The 17,988-nt window shown below is 51.7% G+C and overlaps 1 protein-coding gene across 1 annotated transcript in view; it reads left to right on the forward strand.

Annotated features, from left to right (window-relative positions):
• Positions 1-17,988, forward strand: part of AGBL2 (AGBL carboxypeptidase 2) — a 350,584-nt gene that overhangs the window by 209,203 nt on the left and 123,393 nt on the right. Inside the window, exon 12 of the mRNA XM_078684573.1 lies at positions 12,934-13,002. Within this exon, the coding sequence (XP_078540699.1) occupies positions 12,934-13,002 (69 nt within the window). The remainder of the gene's footprint in view (positions 1-12,933; positions 13,003-17,988) is intronic.

Here is a 17,988-nt window from a genome sequence, read left to right on the forward strand (position 1 = left end):
GCCCTGTGCAGACTGCACTGTTAGAATGCCCTGTGCGGACTGCACTGGTAGAATGCTCCTGTGTGGACTGCACTGTTAGAATGCCCCTGTGCGGACTGCACTGGTAGAATGCCCTGTGCGGACTGCACTGTTATAATGCCCTGTGTGGACTGCACTGTTAGAATGCCCTGTGCGGACTGCACTGTTAGAATGCCCTATGCGGACTGCACTGTTAGAATGCCCTATGCGGACTGCACTGTTAGAATGCCCTATGCGGACTGCACTGTTAGAATGCCCTATGCGGACTGCACTGTTAGAATGCCCTGTGCGGACTGCACTGTTAGAATGCCCTGTGCAGACTGCACTGTTAGAATGCCCTGTGCGGACTGCACTGTTAGAATGCCCTGTGCGGACTGCACTGGTAGAATGCCCTGTGCGGACTGCACTGTTAGAATGCCCTGTGAGGACTGCACTGTTAGAATGCCCCTGTGTGGACTGCACTGTTAGAATGCCCTGTGCGGACTGCACTGTTAGAATGACCTATGCGGACTGCACTGTTAGAATGCCCTATGCGGACTGCACTGTTAGAATGCCCTATGCGGACTGCACTGTTAGAATGCCCTGTGCGGACTGCACTGGTAGAATGCCCTGTGCGGACTGCACTGGTAGAATGCCCTGTGCGGACTGCACTGTTAGAATGCCCTGTGAGGACTGCACTGTTAGAATGCCCCTGTGTGGACTGCACTGTTAGAATGCCCTGTGCGGACTGCACTGTTAGAATGCCCTGTGAGGACTGCACTGTTAGAATGTCCCTGTGCGGACTGCACTGGTAGAATGCCCTGTGCGGACTGCACTGGTAGAATGCCCTGTGCGGACTGCACTGTTAGAATGCCCTGTGCAGACTGCATTGTTAGAATGCCCCTGTGCGGACTGCACTGTTAGAATGCCCTGTGAGGACTGCACTGTTAGAATGCCCTGTGAGGACTGCACTGTTAGAATGCCCCTGTGCGGACTGCACTGTTAGAATGCCCCTGTGCGGACTGCACTGTTAGAATGCCCCTGTGCGGACTGCACTGGAAGAATGCCCCTGTGCGGACTGCACTGTTAGAATGCCCCTGTGCGGACTGCACTGGTAGAATGCCCTGTGCGGACTGCACTGGTAGAATGCCCTGTGCGGACTGCACTGGTAGAATGCCCCTGTGCGGACTGCACTGTTATAATGCCCTGTGCGGACTGCACTGTTAGAATGCCCCTGTGAGGACTGCACTGGTAGAATGCCCTGTGCGGACTGCACTGTTAGAATGCCCTGTGCGGACTGCACTGTTAGAATGCCCTATGCGGACTGCACTGTTAGAATGCCCTGTGCGGACTGCACTGGTAGAATGCCCCTGTGCGGACTGCACTGGTAGAATGCCCTGTGTGGACTGCACTGTTAGAATGCCCCTGTGCGGACTGCACTGTTATAATGCCCTGTGCAGACTGCACTGTTAGAATGCCCCTGTGCGGACTGCACTGTTAGAATGCCCTGTGTGGACTGCACTGTTAGAATGCCCCTGTGCGGACTGCACTGTTAGAATGCCCTGTGCGGACTGCACTGTTAGAATGCCCTGTGCAGACTGCACTGTTAGAATGCCCCTGTGCGGACTGCACTGTTAGAATGCCCTGTGCAGACTGCACTGTTAGAATGCCCTGTGCGGACTGCACTGTTAGAATGCCCTGTGCAGACTGCACTGTTAGAATGCCCTGTGCGGACTGCACTGTTAGAATGCCCCTGTACAGACTGCACTGTTAGAATGCCCTGTGCAGACTGCACTGTTAGAATGCCCTGTGCGGACTGCACTGTTAGAATGCCCTGTGCGGACTGCACTGTTAGAATGCCCCTGTACGGACTGCACTGTTAGAATGCCCCTGTACGGACTGCACTGTTGGAATGCCCTGTGCAGACTGCACTGTTAGAATGCCCTGTGCGGACTGCACTTTTAGAATGCCCTGTGCAGACTGCACTGTTAGAATGCCCCTGTGCGGACTGCACTGTTAGAATGCCGCTATGCGGACTGCACTGTTAGAATGCCCTGTGCAGACTGCACTGTTAGAATGCCCTGTGCAGACTGCACTGGTAGAATGCCCTGTGCGGACTGTACTGTTAGAATGCCCCTGTGCGAACTGCACTGTTAGAATGCCCCTGTGCGGACTGCACTGTTAGAATGCCCTGTGCAGACTGCACTGGTAGAATGCCCTGTGCGGAATGCACTGTTAGAATGCCCTGTGCGGACTGCACTGTTAGAATGCCCTGTGCGGACTGCACTGTTAGAATGCCCTGTGCGGACTGCACTGGTAGAATGCCCCTGGGCAGACTGCACTGGTAGAATGCCCCTGTGCGGACTGCGTTCTTAGAATGCCCTGTGCAGACTGCACTGTTGGAATGCCCTGTGCAGACTGCACTGTTAGAATGCCCCTGTGCGGACTGCACTGTTAGAATGCCCCTGTGCAGACTGCACTGTTAGAATGCCCCTGTGCCGACTGCACTTTTAGAATGCCCTGTGCAGACTGCACTGGTAGAATGCCCTGTGCGGACTGCACTGTTAGAATGCCCCTGTGCGGACTGCACTGTTAGAATGCCCCTGTGTCGACTGCACTGTTAGAATGCCCCTGTGCCGACTGCACTGTTAGAATGCCCCTGTACAGACTGCACTGTTAGAATGCCCCTGTGCAGACTGCACTGTTAGAATGCCCCTGTACGGAATGCACTGTTAGAATGACCTGTGCAGACTGCACTGTTAGAATGCCTTGTGCGGACTGCACTGTTAGAATGCCCTGTGCAGACTGCACTGTTAGAATGCCCCTGTGCGGACTGCACTGTTAGAATGCCCCTATGCGGACTGCACTGTTAGAATGCCCTGTGCAGACTGCACTGTTAGAATGCCCTGTGCAGACTGCACTGTTAGAATGCCCCTGTGCGGACTGCACTGTTAGAATGCCCTGTGCAGACTGCACTGTTAGAATGCCCCTGTGCGGACTGCACTGTTAGAATGCCCCTATGCGGACTGCACTGTTAGAATGCCCTGTGCAGACTGCACTGTTAGAATGCCCTGTGCAGACTGCACTGTTAGAATGCCCCTATGCGGACTGCACTGTTAGAATGCCCTGTGCAGACTGCACTGTTAGAATGCCCTGTGCAGACTGCACTGTTAGAATGCCCTGTGCGGACTGCACTGTTAGAATGCCCTGTGCGGACTGCACTGTTAGAATGCTCTGTGCGGACTGCACTGTTAGAATGCCCTGTGCAGACTGCACTGTTAGAATGGCCCTGTGAGGACTGCACTGTTAGAATGCCCCTGTGCGGACTGCACTGTTAGAATGCCCTGTGCGGACTGCACTGGTAGAATGCCCCTGTGCGGACTGCACTGGTAGAATGCCCTGTGCGGACTACACTGTTAAAATGCCCTGTGCGGACTGCACTGGTAGAATGCCCTGTGCGGACTGCACTGTTAGAATGCCCCTGTGCGGACTGCACTGTTAGAATGCCCCTGTGCGGACTGCACTGTTAGAATGCCCTGTGCGGACTGCACTGTTAGAATGCCCCTGTGCGGACTGCACTGTTAGAATGCCCTGTGCGGACTGCACTGTTAGAATGCTCTGTGCGGACTGCACTGTTAGAATGCCCTGTGCAGACTGCACTGTTAGAATGGCCCTGTGAGGACTGCACTGTTAGAATGCCCCTGTGCGGACTGCACTGTTAGAATGCCCTGTGCGGACTGCACTGGTAGAATGCCCCTGTGCGGACTGCACTGGTAGAATGCCCTGTGCGGACTGCACTGTTAGAATGCCCTGTGCCGACTGCACTTTTAGAATGCCCTGTGCGGACTGCACTGTTAGAATGCCCCTGTGCGGACTGCACTGTTAGAATGCCCCTGTGCGGACTGCACTGTTAGAATGCCCTGTGCGGACTGCACTGTTAGAATGCCCCTGTGCGGACTGCACTGATAGAATGCTCTGTGCAGACTGCACTGTTAGAATGCCCCTGTGCGGACTGCACTGTTAGAATGCCCCTGTACAGACTGCACTGTTAGAATGCCCCTGTGCAGACTGCACTGGAAGAATGCCCCTGTGCGGACTGCACTGTTAGAATGCCCCTGTGCAGACTGCACTGTTAGAATGCCCTGTGCAGACTGCACTGTTGGAATGCCCTGCGTAGACTGCACTGTTAGAATGCCCTGTGCGGACTGCACTGTTAGAATGCCCCTGTGCGGACTGCACTGATAGAATGCTCTGTGCAGACTGCACTGTTAGAATGCCCCTGTGCGGACTGCACTGTTAGGATGCCCCTGTGTGGACTGTACTGGTAGAATGCCCCTGTGCGGACTGCACTGGTAGAATGCCCTGTGTGGACTGCACTGTTAGAATGCCCCTGTGTGGACTGCGTTGTTAGAATGCGCTGTGCGGACTGCACTGTTATAATGCCCTGTGCGGACTGCACTGGTAGAATGCCCTGTGCGGACTGCACTGGTAGAATGCCCTGTGCGGACTGCACTGTTATAATGCCCCTGTGAGGACTGCACTGGTAGAATGCCCTGTGCGGACTGCACTGTTATAATGCCCCTGTGAGGACTGCACTGGTAGAATGCCCTGTGCGGACTGCACTGTTAGAATGCCCCTGTGAGGACTGCACTGGTAGAATGCCCTGTGTGGACTGCACTGTTAGAATGCCCTGTGCGGACTGCACTGTTAGAATGCCCCTGTGAGGACTGCACTGGTAAAATGCCCTGTGCGGACTGCACTGTTAGAATGCCCTGTGCGGACTGCACTGTTAGAATGCCCCTGTGCGGACTGCACTGGTAGAATGCCCTGTGTGGACTGCACCCCTGTGCGGACTGCACCGGTAGAATGCCCTGTGTGGACTGCACTGTTAGAATGCCCTGTGCAGACTGCACTGTTAGAATGCCCCTGTGCGGACTGCACTGTTAGAATGCCCCTGTGTGGACTGCACTGGTAGAATGCCCTGTGCGGACTGCACTGTTAGAATGCCCCTGTGCGGACTCCACTGTTAGAATGCCCCTGTGCGGACTGCACTGTTAGAATGCCCCTGTGTGGACTGCACTGTTAGAATGCCCTGTGAGGACTGCACTGTTAGAATGCCCTGTGCAGACTGCACTGTTAGAATGCCCTGTGCGGACTGCACTGTTAGAATGCCCCTGTACAGACTGCACTGTTAGAATGCCCTGTGCGGACTGCACTGTTAGAATGCCCCTGTACAGACTGCACTGTTAGAATGCCCTGTGCAGACTGCACTGTTAAAATGCCCTGTGCGGACTGCACTGTTAGAATGCCCTGTGCAGACTGCACTGTTAGAATGCCCCTGTACGGACTGCACTGTTGGAATGCCCCTGTGTGGACTGCACTGTTAGAATGCCCTGTGCAGACTGCACTGGTAGAATGCCCCTGTGCGGACTGCACTGTTAGAATGCCCTGTGCAGACTGCACTGTTAGAATGCCCTGTGCAGACTGCACTGGAAGAATGCCCCTGTGCGGACTGCACTGGTAGAATGCCCCTGTATGGACTGTACTGGTAGAATGCCCTGTGCGGACTGCACTGGTAGAATGCCCTGTGCGGACTGCACTGGTAGAATGCCCCTGTGCGGACTGCACTGTTATAATGCTCCTGTGTGGACTGTACTGGTAGAATGCCCTGTGCGGACTGCACTGGTAGAATGCCCTGTGCGGACTGCACTGGTAGAATGCCCCTGTGCGGACTGCACTGTTATAATGCCCTGTGCGGACTGCACTGTTAGAATGCCCCTGTGAGGACTGCACTGGTAGAATGCCCTGTGCGGACTGCACTGTTAGAATGCCCTGTGCGGACTGCACTGTTAGAATGCCCCTGTGCGGACTGCACTGGTAGAATGCCCTGTGTGGACTGCACTGTTAGAATGCCCCTGTGCGGACTGCACTGTTATAATGCCCTGTGCGGACTGCACTGTTAGAATGCCCTGTGTGGACTGCACTGTTAGAATGCCCCTGTGCGGACTGCACTGTTAGAATGCCCTGTGCGGACTGCACTGTTAGAATGCCCTGTGCAGACTGCACTGTTAGAATGCCCCTGTGCGGACTGCACTGTTAGAATGCCCTGTGCAGACTGCACTGTTAGAATGCCCTGTGCGGACTGCACTGTTAGAATGCCCTGTGCAGACTGCACTGTTAGAATGCCCTGTGCGGACTGCACTGTTAGAATGCCCCTGTACAGACTGCACTGTTAGAATGCCCTGTGCAGACTGCACTGTCAGAATGCCCTGTGCAGACTGCACTGTTAGAATGCCCTGTGCAGACTGCACTGTTAGAATGCCCCTGTACGGACTGCACTGTTGGAATGCCCTGTGCAGACTGCACTGTTAGAATGCCCTGTGCGGACTGCACTGTTAGAATGCCCTGTGCAGACTGCACTGTTAGAATGCCCCTGTGCGGACTGCACTGTTAGAATGCCGCTATGCGGACTGCACTGTTAGAATGCCCTGTGCAGACTGCACTGTTAGAATGCCCTGTGCAGACTGCACTGGTAGAATGCCCTGTGCGGACTGTACTGTTAGAATGCCCCTGTGCGAACTGCACTGTTAGAATGCCCCTGTGCGGACTGCACTGTTAGAATGCCCTGTGCAGACTGCACTGGTAGAATGCCCTGTGCGGACTGCACTGTTAGAATGCCCTGTGCGGACTGCACTGTTAGAATGCCCTGTGCGGACTGCACTGTTAGAATGCCCTGTGCGGACTGCACTGGTAGAATGCCCCTGTGCAGACTGCACTGGTAGAATGCCCCTGTGCGGACTGCGCTCTTAGAATGCCCTGTGCAGACTGCACTGTTGGAATGCCCTGTGCAGACTGCACTGTTAGAATGCCCCTGTGCGGACTGCACTGTTAGAATGCCCCTGTGCAGACTGCACTGTTAGAATGCCCCTGTGCCGACTGCACTTTTAGAATGCCCTGTGCAGACTGCACTGGTAGAATGCCCTGTGCGGACTGCACTGTTAGAATGCCCCTGTGCCGACTGCACTTTTAGAATGCCCTGTGCGGACTGCTCTGTTAGAATGCCCCTGTGCCGACTGCACTGTTAGAATGCCCCTGTGCCGACTGCACTGTTAGAATGCCCCTGTACAGACTGCACTGTTAGAATGCCCCTGTGCAGACTGCACTGTTAGAATGCCCCTGTACGGAATGCACTGTTAGAATGACCTGTGCAGACTGCACTGTTAGAATGCCTTGTGCGGACTGCACTGTTAGAATGCCCTGTGCAGACTGCACTGTTAGAATGCCCCTGTGCGGACTGCACTGTTAGAATGCCCCTATGCGGACTGCACTGTTAGAATGCCCTGTGCAGACTGCACTGTTAGAATGCCCTGTGCAGACTGCACTGTTAGAATGCCCCTGTGCGGACTGCACTGTTAGAATGCCCCTATGCGGACTGCACTGTTAGAATGCCCTGTGCAGACTGCACTGTTAGAATGCCCTGTGCAGACTGCACTGTTAGAATGCCCCTATGCGGACTGCACTGTTAGAATGCCCTGTGCAGACTGCACTGTTAGAATGCCCTGTGCAGACTGCACTGTTAGAATGCCCCTGTGCGGACTGCACTGTTAGAATGCCCTGTGCGGACTGCACTGGTAGAATGCCCCTGTACAGACTGCACTGTTAGAATGCCCCTGTGCGGACTGCACTGATAGAATGCTCTGTGCAGACTGCACTGTTAGAATGCCCCTGTGCGGACTGCACTGTTAGAATGCCCCTATGCGGACTGCACTGTTAGAATGCCCCTGTACAGACTGCACTGTTAGAATGCCCCTGTGCGGACTGCACTGTTAGAATGCCCCTATGCGGACTGCACTGTTAGAATGCCCTGTGCAGACTGCACTGTTAGAATGCCCTGTGCAGACTGCACTGTTAGAATGCCCCTGTGGGGACTGCACTGTTAGAATGCCCTGTGCGGACTGCACTGTTAGAATTCCCCTATGCGGACTGCACTGTTAGAATGCCCTGTGCAGACTGCACTGTTAGAATGCCCTGTGCTGACTGCACTGTTAGAATGCCCCAGTGGGGACTGCACTGTTAGAATGCCCTGTGCGGACTGCACTGTTAGAATTCCCCTATGCGGACTGCACTGTTAGAATGCCCTGTGCAGACTGCACTGTTAGAATGCCCTGTGCGGACTGCACTGTTAGAATGCCCTGTGCGGACTGCACTGTTAGAATGCCCCTGTGCGGACTGCACTGTTAGAATGCCCCTGTGTGGACTGCACTGTTAGAATGCCCTGTACGGACTGCACTGTTAGAATGCCCCTGTACGGACTGCACTGTTAGAATGCCCCTGTACGGACTGCACTGTTAGAATGCCCTGTGCAGACTGCACTGTTGGAATGCCCTGTGCGGACTGCACTGTTAGAATGCCCCTGTGCGGACTGCACTGTTAGAATGCCCCTGTGTGGACTGCACTGTTAGAATGCCCTGTACGGACTGCACTGTTAGAATGCCCTGTTCGGACTGCACTGTTAGAATGCCCCTGTACGGACTGCACTGTTAGAATGCCCTGTGTGGACTGCACTGTTAGAATGCCCTGTGCAGACTGCACTGGTAGAATGCCCTTGTGTGGACTGCACTGTTAGAATGCCCTGTACGGACTGCACTGTTAGAATGCCCTGTGCAGACTGCACTGTTAGAATGCCCTGTGCAGACTGCACTGGTAGAATGCCCTGTGCGGACTGTACTGTTAGAATGCCCCTGTGCGAACTGCACTGTTAGAATGCCCCTGTGCGGACTGCACTGTTAGAATGCCCTGTGCAGACTGCACTGGTAGAATGCCCTGTGCGGACTGCACTGTTAGAATGCCCTGTGCGGACTGCACTGTTAGAATGCCCTGTGCGGACTGCACTGTTAGAATGCCCTGTGCGGACTGCACTGGTAGAATGCCCCTGTGCAGACTGCACTGGTAGAATGCCCCTGTGCGGACTGCGCTCTTAGAATGCCCTGTGCAGACTGCACTGTTGGAATGCCCTGTGCAGACTGCACTGTTAGAATGCCCCTGTGCGGACTGCACTGTTAGAATGCCCCTGTGCAGACTGCACTGTTAGAATGCCCCTGTGCCGACTGCACTTTTAGAATGCCCTGTGCAGACTGCACTGGTAGAATGCCCTGTGCGGACTGCACTGTTAGAATGCCCCTGTGCCGACTGCACTTTTAGAATGCCCTGTGCGGACTGCTCTGTTAGAATGCCCCTGTGCCGACTGCACTGTTAGAATGCCCCTGTGCCGACTGCACTGTTAGAATGCCCCTGTACAGACTGCACTGTTAGAATGCCCCTGTGCAGACTGCACTGTTAGAATGCCCCTGTACGGAATGCACTGTTAGAATGACCTGTGCAGACTGCACTGTTAGAATGCCTTGTGCGGACTGCACTGTTAGAATGCCCTGTGCAGACTGCACTGTTAGAATGCCCCTGTGCGGACTGCACTGTTAGAATGCCCCTATGCGGACTGCACTGTTAGAATGCCCTGTGCAGACTGCACTGTTAGAATGCCCTGTGCAGACTGCACTGTTAGAATGCCCCTGTGCGGACTGCACTGTTAGAATGCCCCTATGCGGACTGCACTGTTAGAATGCCCTGTGCAGACTGCACTGTTAGAATGCCCTGTGCAGACTGCACTGTTAGAATGCCCCTATGCGGACTGCACTGTTAGAATGCCCTGTGCAGACTGCACTGTTAGAATGCCCTGTGCAGACTGCACTGTTAGAATGCCCCTGTGCGGACTGCACTGTTAGAATGCCCTGTGCGGACTGCACTGGTAGAATGCCCCTGTACAGACTGCACTGTTAGAATGCCCCTGTGCGGACTGCACTGATAGAATGCTCTGTGCAGACTGCACTGTTAGAATGCCCCTGTGCGGACTGCACTGTTAGAATGCCCCTATGCGGACTGCACTGTTAGAATGCCCCTGTACAGACTGCACTGTTAGAATGCCCCTGTGCGGACTGCACTGTTAGAATGCCCCTATGCGGACTGCACTGTTAGAATGCCCTGTGCAGACTGCACTGTTAGAATGCCCTGTGCAGACTGCACTGTTAGAATGCCCCTGTGGGGACTGCACTGTTAGAATGCCCTGTGCGGACTGCACTGTTAGAATTCCCCTATGCGGACTGCACTGTTAGAATGCCCTGTGCAGACTGCACTGTTAGAATGCCCTGTGCTGACTGCACTGTTAGAATGCCCCAGTGGGGACTGCACTGTTAGAATGCCCTGTGCGGACTGCACTGTTAGAATTCCCCTATGCGGACTGCACTGTTAGAATGCCCTGTGCAGACTGCACTGTTAGAATGCCCTGTGCGGACTGCACTGTTAGAATGCCCTGTGCGGACTGCACTGTTAGAATGCCCCTGTGCGGACTGCACTGTTAGAATGCCCCTGTGTGGACTGCACTGTTAGAATGCCCTGTACGGACTGCACTGTTAGAATGCCCCTGTACGGACTGCACTGTTAGAATGCCCCTGTACGGACTGCACTGTTAGAATGCCCTGTGCAGACTGCACTGTTGGAATGCCCTGTGCGGACTGCACTGTTAGAATGCCCCTGTGCGGACTGCACTGTTAGAATGCCCCTGTGTGGACTGCACTGTTAGAATGCCCTGTACGGACTGCACTGTTAGAATGCCCTGTTCGGACTGCACTGTTAGAATGCCCCTGTACGGACTGCACTGTTAGAATGCCCTGTGTGGACTGCACTGTTAGAATGCCCTGTGCAGACTGCACTGGTAGAATGCCCTTGTGTGGACTGCACTGTTAGAATGCCCTGTACGGACTGCACTGTTAGAATGCCCTGTGCAGACTGCACTGTTGGAATGCCCTGTGCGGACTGCACTGTTAGAATGCCCCTGTGCGGACTGCACTGTTAGAATGCCCTGTGCCGACTGCACTGTTAGAATGCCCCTGTGCGGACTGCACTGTTAGAATGTCCCTGTGTGGACTGCACTGGTAGAATGCCCCTGTGCAGACTGCACTGGTAGAATGCCCCTGTGAGGACTGCACTGTTAGAATGTCCCTGTGCGGACTGCACTGTTAGAATGCCCTGTGCGGACTGCACTGTTAGAATGCCCCTGTGCGGACTGCACTGTTAGAATGCCCTGTGCCGACTGCACTGTTAGAATGCCCCTGTGCGGACTGCACTGTTAGAATGCCCTGTGCAGACTGCACTGTTGGAATGCCCTGTGCAGACTGCACTGGTAGAATGCCCCTGTACGGACTGCACTGTTAGAATGCCCCTGTGCCGACTGCACTGTTAGAATGCCCTGTGCAGACTGCACTGTTGGAATGCCCTGTGCGGACTGCACTGTTAGAATGCCCTGTGCCGACTGCACTGTTAGAATGCCCCTGTGCGGACTGCACTGTTAGAATGCCCTGTGAGGACTGCACTGGTAGAATGCCCTGTGCGGACTGCACTGGTAGAATGCCCTGTGCGGACTGCACTGTTAGAATGCCCTGTGCCGACTGCACTGTTAGAATGCCCCTGTGCGGACTGCACTGTTAGAATGCCCTGTGCGGACTGCACTGTTAGAATGCCCTGTGAGGACTGCACTGTTAGAATGCCCCTGTGCGGACTGCACTGTTAGAATGCCCTGTGCGGACTGCACTGGTAGAATGCCCTGTGAGGACTGCAATGTTAGAATGCCCCTGTGCGGACTGCACTGTTGGAATGCCCTGTGCGGACTGCACTGGTAGAATGCCCCTGTGCAGACTGCACTGTTAGAATGCCCCTGTGCGGACTGCACTGTTAGAATGCCCCTGTGCGGACTGCACTGGTAGAATGCCCTGTGCGGACTGCACTGGTAGAATGCCCCTGTGCAGACTGCACTGTTAGAATGCCACTGTGAGGACTTCACTGTTAGAATGCCCCTGTGCGGACTGCACTGTTAGAATGCCCCTGTGCAGACTGCACTGTTAGAATGCCCTGTGTGGTCAGCACTGTTAGAATGCCCTGTGCGGACTGCACTGTTAGAATGGCCCTGTGCGGACTGCACTGTTAGAATGCCCCTGTGTGGACTGCACTGGTAGAATGCCCTGTGTGGTCAGCACTGTTAGAATGCCCCTGTGCAGACTGCCCTGTTAGAATGCCCTGTGCGGACTGCACTGTTAGAATGCCCCAGTGCGGACTGCACTGTTACAATGCCCCTATGCAGACTGCACTGTTAGAATGCCCTGTGCGGACTACAATGCCCCTATGCGGACTGCACTGTTAGAATGCCCCTGTACAGACTGTGCTGTAACAATCACTTTCATGTACAGACTGCGCTGTAATAATGTCTTACGCACACAGACTGTGCTGTAATAATGTCTTACGCACACAGACTGCGCTGTAATAATGTCTTACGCGCAAAGACTGCGCTGTAATAATGTCTTACGCGCAAAGACTGCGCTGTAATAATGTCTTACGTGCACAGACTGCGCTGTAATAATCTCTTACACACATAGACTGCGCTGTAATAATGTCTTACGCGCAAAGACTGCGCTGTAATAATGTCTTACGCGCAAAGACTGTGCTGTAATAATGTCTTACGCGCACAGACTGTGCTGTAATAATGTTTTACGTGCGCAGACTGCGCTGTAATAATGTCTTACGCACACAGACTGCGCTGTAATAATGTCTTACGCACAAAGACTGCGCTGTAATAATGTCTTACGCGCAAAGACTGCGCTGTAATAATGTCTTACGTGCACAGTCTGCGCTGTAATAATGTCTTACGCACAAAGACTGTGCTGTAATAATTTCTTACGCGCAAAGACTGCGCTGTAATAATGTCTTACGTGCACAAACTGCGCTGTGACACTGTCTTGTCCTCAAGGTCGGAGCTGCTTTGTGTTTGGAATCCAAGATGTATTCCCTTTTGCTGGAATGAGGTATAATGTCCTTTTAATGTTTTTCTTTCAGATAATCTTCGCTTGACCTATGTGACTGGACAGCGTTTATTTTACCAAGAAAGTGATAATCCACAAGGAGGTAAGTGTCTGATACTGTTTTGGGCACACTCCAGTTTCCATCCCTACCTGTTCAAAGCGCCAGACAAAGTAGGCATCACTATGTATCAATCTGTAATTGAGACAGCGTTGTCCTTCGGAGCGCGGTCGAGACATTCGTGTCCGCTCTCAGGCATTATGTGAGGTACATAGAGAGCTGTTACTGTGGTCTTCAGATATCAGTGTCTGTCAGTTCAGTGTCAGTCAGTGCTTGATACAGACTTCTGTATCCATCAATGTATGATACAGACATGGGTGTCTGTCACTGGATGTATGAGAGGCTGGGTGTTTCTTGCAGGACCTTCCACTATTTGCCTGGCTTAGACTGAGGTGCACAGGGTCTCTGCTGACCAGGTTCCCAGTCCCAGGGCCGGTGTTCATAGGGCGGAGAGCTGTGGGTACGGGAACACAGTGGGAACACTCCTTGCTTTAAAGACAAGACAAAAAACTGTGAAGAGCCAGATAGCCTCAATAACAAGTGGGGGAACCTCATATATAGAACCTGGGATATAGTGGATGTTTTCCATAAGTTTTACCAAGAGCTCTACACGGAAGAGAAACAGGACCCCATGGAAATTCATTTATGATGACCAGCAAAGAGTATAGGAGGCTGGGTGGGGGCGCGAGAGATAGACTGGAGTCGGGATTCATAAAGGAGGAGATACAAGTAGCGATAAAGCAGCTGGCCTCAGGTAAGGCTGCTGGCCCTGATAAGATTTCACTAGAATTTTATAAAATCTTTTTAGAAGAGGTAGCCCCTCTGCTCTGGGATCTGTCTCTGGGGGTACAATATTCTGGAGACCCACCAGATTCTTGGAAAGGTACTAATATTGGTATTTTCCCCAAGAAGGATAAACCACAGGTTATCCAGTATTGGGGTATCTTTCATAGATTCACATGCTTAGAATCATCCCCGCCGACGCGGTGGGAGTCTCGCGGTACAATAAAATATATACATTATAGTAATAATAACATTACACCATAGGCTATACTAGGTAGCAAAGTCACTACACTAGCCTATCTTAGTCCTTTTGCAAAAAGAACCAAACTTGGAAGCCAGCCAATCAGGCATCAGCCCCTCATAGAACCTTCCCCACAGAGAGGCAAACCCTCAGATTTTCTACCGCACCTCGTGTGTTAGGGAGTCTCTCTGAGCTCTGCTCAGTTATTTTCCTCTAGCTTTACTTCTTTGAAGAAAGTATGTCCGATTTTAACAAGAGTTTGTTTTTGGCCTGTTCTTCATGGGGAAAGAAGAGACTACACTTTGAGGACCCACATAAGGAGTGTATCTATTGTCTCTACCCAGCACACAAGGTCAAGGACTGCAGGATTTGTAGAACCTTCCCTGCCAAGACCTTGGAGGATAGAGAGGGTTGTCTGCTGGTTTGGTTGGAGCAGTTGAAGGCTTCATCTGAAGTGGTTTCTGAAGGAGAAGAAAGTGTCAGTCCTCAAGTGTCCACCCCTGTGACCAAGAAGAGGGATAGATCCGGAGATCCTCCTGAGAAGCTAAGTAAGACCTTGAAATCATCCTCTTCTGATGTGGGTCACTCTTCCTAAAAAAAAGAGAATGTCTCTTCTGAAGTAAAATCAAGAGATAAGGTGAAGGTTTCTCAGAAAACTACCTCAAAATCTCTTCAAGATCCTTCGTTGATGAGTAGAACATTTTCATCGACGAGAAAATCACCACAGAAGGTGAGTGGATCTTCATCGTCGAAGAAAAGTATACTGTCGACGAGATCGCCGTCAGCGGCATTGAGGACAAGTATCCATACACCGTCGATGACTCACATGTCAACGGCAGCTTTGTCGTGGAAGATGCCGTCGACGATGCCTCCACCATCGACGTCAGTCATCCCGTCGTCAATGAGTATCCTGTCGACGAAGCTTCATGTTCCATCGACGAGCCCGCTGTCGACAGCGCTACTGTCGACGAGCCATCCGTCGACGATGATACCGGTGACGAGCCCGCCGTCAACGAGCCCGCCGTCAATTATACTACCGTCGACGATCTCACCGTCGCCGATGATTATGCACTCGGCGACGAGTCCACCGTCGACGACAACTTCAACCATGATGTCGACGACCACATCGTCGACGATGTCTTTTCCGTCGACGACAACTATGATCACAGCGTCGGCGATGCCGTCTGTTACAGCCATTACAGCAGAATATGAATCACCATCGACATATATTGTTGCCACTTTGAAGCGTAAAAGACCTCCGTCTTTAGAATTTACGCCTATTTTGAGCTCTAAATTGTCGTCTACCAGACAATTGTATCATGATGTTTCCCATATTTCTCCTTTGCCTCCAAGCCATTACTTGGAGGAATCAGAAGATGATGATGACCACTACGGACAGGCACATGATCCGTCACAACTAAGGATAAAATATCAAGACAATGATGAAGAAGAAGAATATTATGAGCCATGTGAGTCTCTAAGGGAGCCTCGAGAAGTTTTCCATCAGGAGCCAGTGGTACAAGTGCCTGCTTCCTTGCTTCAAGATCTGAAGGCAATGCTGAAGGACTACAATAGTCGTTTTCCTCCAGCTCCACCTCCACAACAGCCTGCTCCTGTACAAATGCAACCTGTGACTCCTGCAACACCAGTTTCTGGGCCCCAGGTGATGTTGCCTTCATGCCTACTTCAGGATGATGATGGGGACACGATACCTGAGGATGGAGAAATTCCTAATTTGCCCACTAACGTTGACGAATGGGATGAATATCTTATTCCGGCTCCAGCTTCGCCGATCCCTCCAGCTGCAGATTCTCCTCCTAAGGACATAGGAGGATTCCCTGCTGATATGGAAAGAGCTTCTACTAGGTTTCATCTAAACATGCCAGTACAGAAGACAGAGTGCTTCTTGTACGATTTTAAAGACCAAAGCATGAAATCTACACGCTCTATTCCCATAATGGATCACATATGGAAAGAGGGAATAAAAATTATGAAAACTCCATTCTATGTTCTGGCAATCCTCCCTAGGATTGACAAAAAGTACAAAGTGCCGGAGGATGCACCAGCCTGTCTTTCAGGTCACCCTAAAGCTGACTCTGTTATTTCTCAGGCAGCGCAAAGAAAATCAAGGAACCCCTCAGCTCCAATAACAGCTCCTCCTGACAAGGATGGAAGGCGTCTGGGTAATATAGGCAAACGATTTACCACAATGGCGGGTGCTACTGTTCGAGCTACAAATTGTTTAGCCATTCTCAGCAGATATGACAGTCAACTGTGGTCGGACATCTCGCCCTATATAGAAGATCTGCCAGATGATAAGAGAATGGAGGCAAGGAAAATTCTCATGGAGGGTGAAAGAGCCGCTTCCGAAATCATTGATATCTCAATGGATATTGCATCTCTTGGATTCTGTCAACTAGCAGGAGCGGCTACTCTTAGAAGACAGGGCTGGCTGAAAGCCACGAGTTTTCGCCCAGAGATCCAGACGAAGATCCTGGACTTGCCTTTTGATGGCGATCTATTATTCGGTAAGCATTTTGACGATGCACTACAAGAGATAAAGAAGGACACCGAGAGCGCAAGATCATTGGGTTCCTTGCAATATCGGAAGACTCCCTTTCGAGGAGCTAGGGGTAGAGGTTCCTACTCCTTTCGAGGAGGCTACCAGAAATACCAACAGCAGGGGTATCAGGGTCGATACGGATATTCGTACCAGCAACATCAGCAAATCTACAGAAACCCTCCAACGGCCTCCTATAGGCAACAGGGCAAGAAGCGTCAACCTCAAGGCAGAGATTCTGCCAGAAGACAGTGACATTCCTATTGCACCTGCTTCAGACTTGCCTCAAACATTCAGGATTCCTATTATTTCCCAACATTTCAACAATTGGAGAAAAATAACCAAAGACAAATGGGTATTGGACATTATAAAATTCGGACACACCCTGAAGTTCACCAAATTTCCTCCCCCTCATCCACCTCTAAAGAAAAATCCACCACATCTTTCTCTACTCGGGAAAGAAGTAAAATCAAGGTTGTTAAAAGGGGCGATAGAAAGAGTTTCTCACTCTCAAGCAGGAAAGGGATTCTATTCTCGTTTTTTCCTGATAAAGAAAAAGTCTGGGGATTGGAGGCCGATCTTAGACCTGCGAATGCTTAACAAATACTTACAAAAGAAATCCTTTCGCATGGTAACACTTCAAGAAATTCTTCAGCTTCTGGACCATGCGGATTTCATGACAACCTTGGATCTCCAGGATGCGTATTTTCATATCCCTATTCACCCCAAACATCGAACGTTTCTGAGATTCACTGTGGCAGGTGCACATTTCCAATTCAAAGTCCTTCCATTTGGCCTGCGCTCAGCTCCAAGAGTCTTTACCAAATTTCTAGCTCCAGTAGCAGCTCATCCCAGGTTGCAAGGAATCCAACTATTCCCATATCTTGACGACTGGCTAATAAAGGCTCCTTCCCTTCACCAGGCTTCTCTTGCAACAACCAAATGCCTGCAAATGTTTCATTCGCTGGGCCTCTCGTTAAATGCTCAAAAGTCAAACCTCTTTCCTTCTCAAGTGATACAGTTTCTGGGAGCAAAGTTGGACACTGTTCAAGACAAGGCATTCTTATCCACAGACAGAATATCTCGTCTTCTCTCTCTAGCATCGAACCTCCAAAAAAGAAAGTTTGCTTCAGTGAGAATGATCAAATCTTTTCTGGGGATTCTGTAGTCAGCAATTATGCTAGTGCCTCAGGCGCGGCTGAAGATGAGACCAATTCAAGAGGAGCTGAACAATCAGTGGCTCCAGATCTCCGGTTCATTCGACGACATAGTCCAAGTTACTCCAGTTATGAAAGAAAAGTTGTCCTGGTGGAGAAGTTAAAAAAATATCTCAGTAGGGCTCACTTTTCAGCCTCCAGTTCCGGATTATATCATCACCACAGATGCTTCCCTGGAAGATTGGGGTGCGCATTTTCAAGATCTAAGCGTAAAAGGGAAGTGGCCCTCA

The sequence above is a fragment of the Lissotriton helveticus genome, chromosome 3_2 (genome assembly GCF_964261635.1).
Source record: "Lissotriton helveticus chromosome 3_2, aLisHel1.1, whole genome shotgun sequence".
Classification (NCBI taxonomy): domain Eukaryota; kingdom Metazoa; phylum Chordata; class Amphibia; order Caudata; family Salamandridae; genus Lissotriton; species Lissotriton helveticus.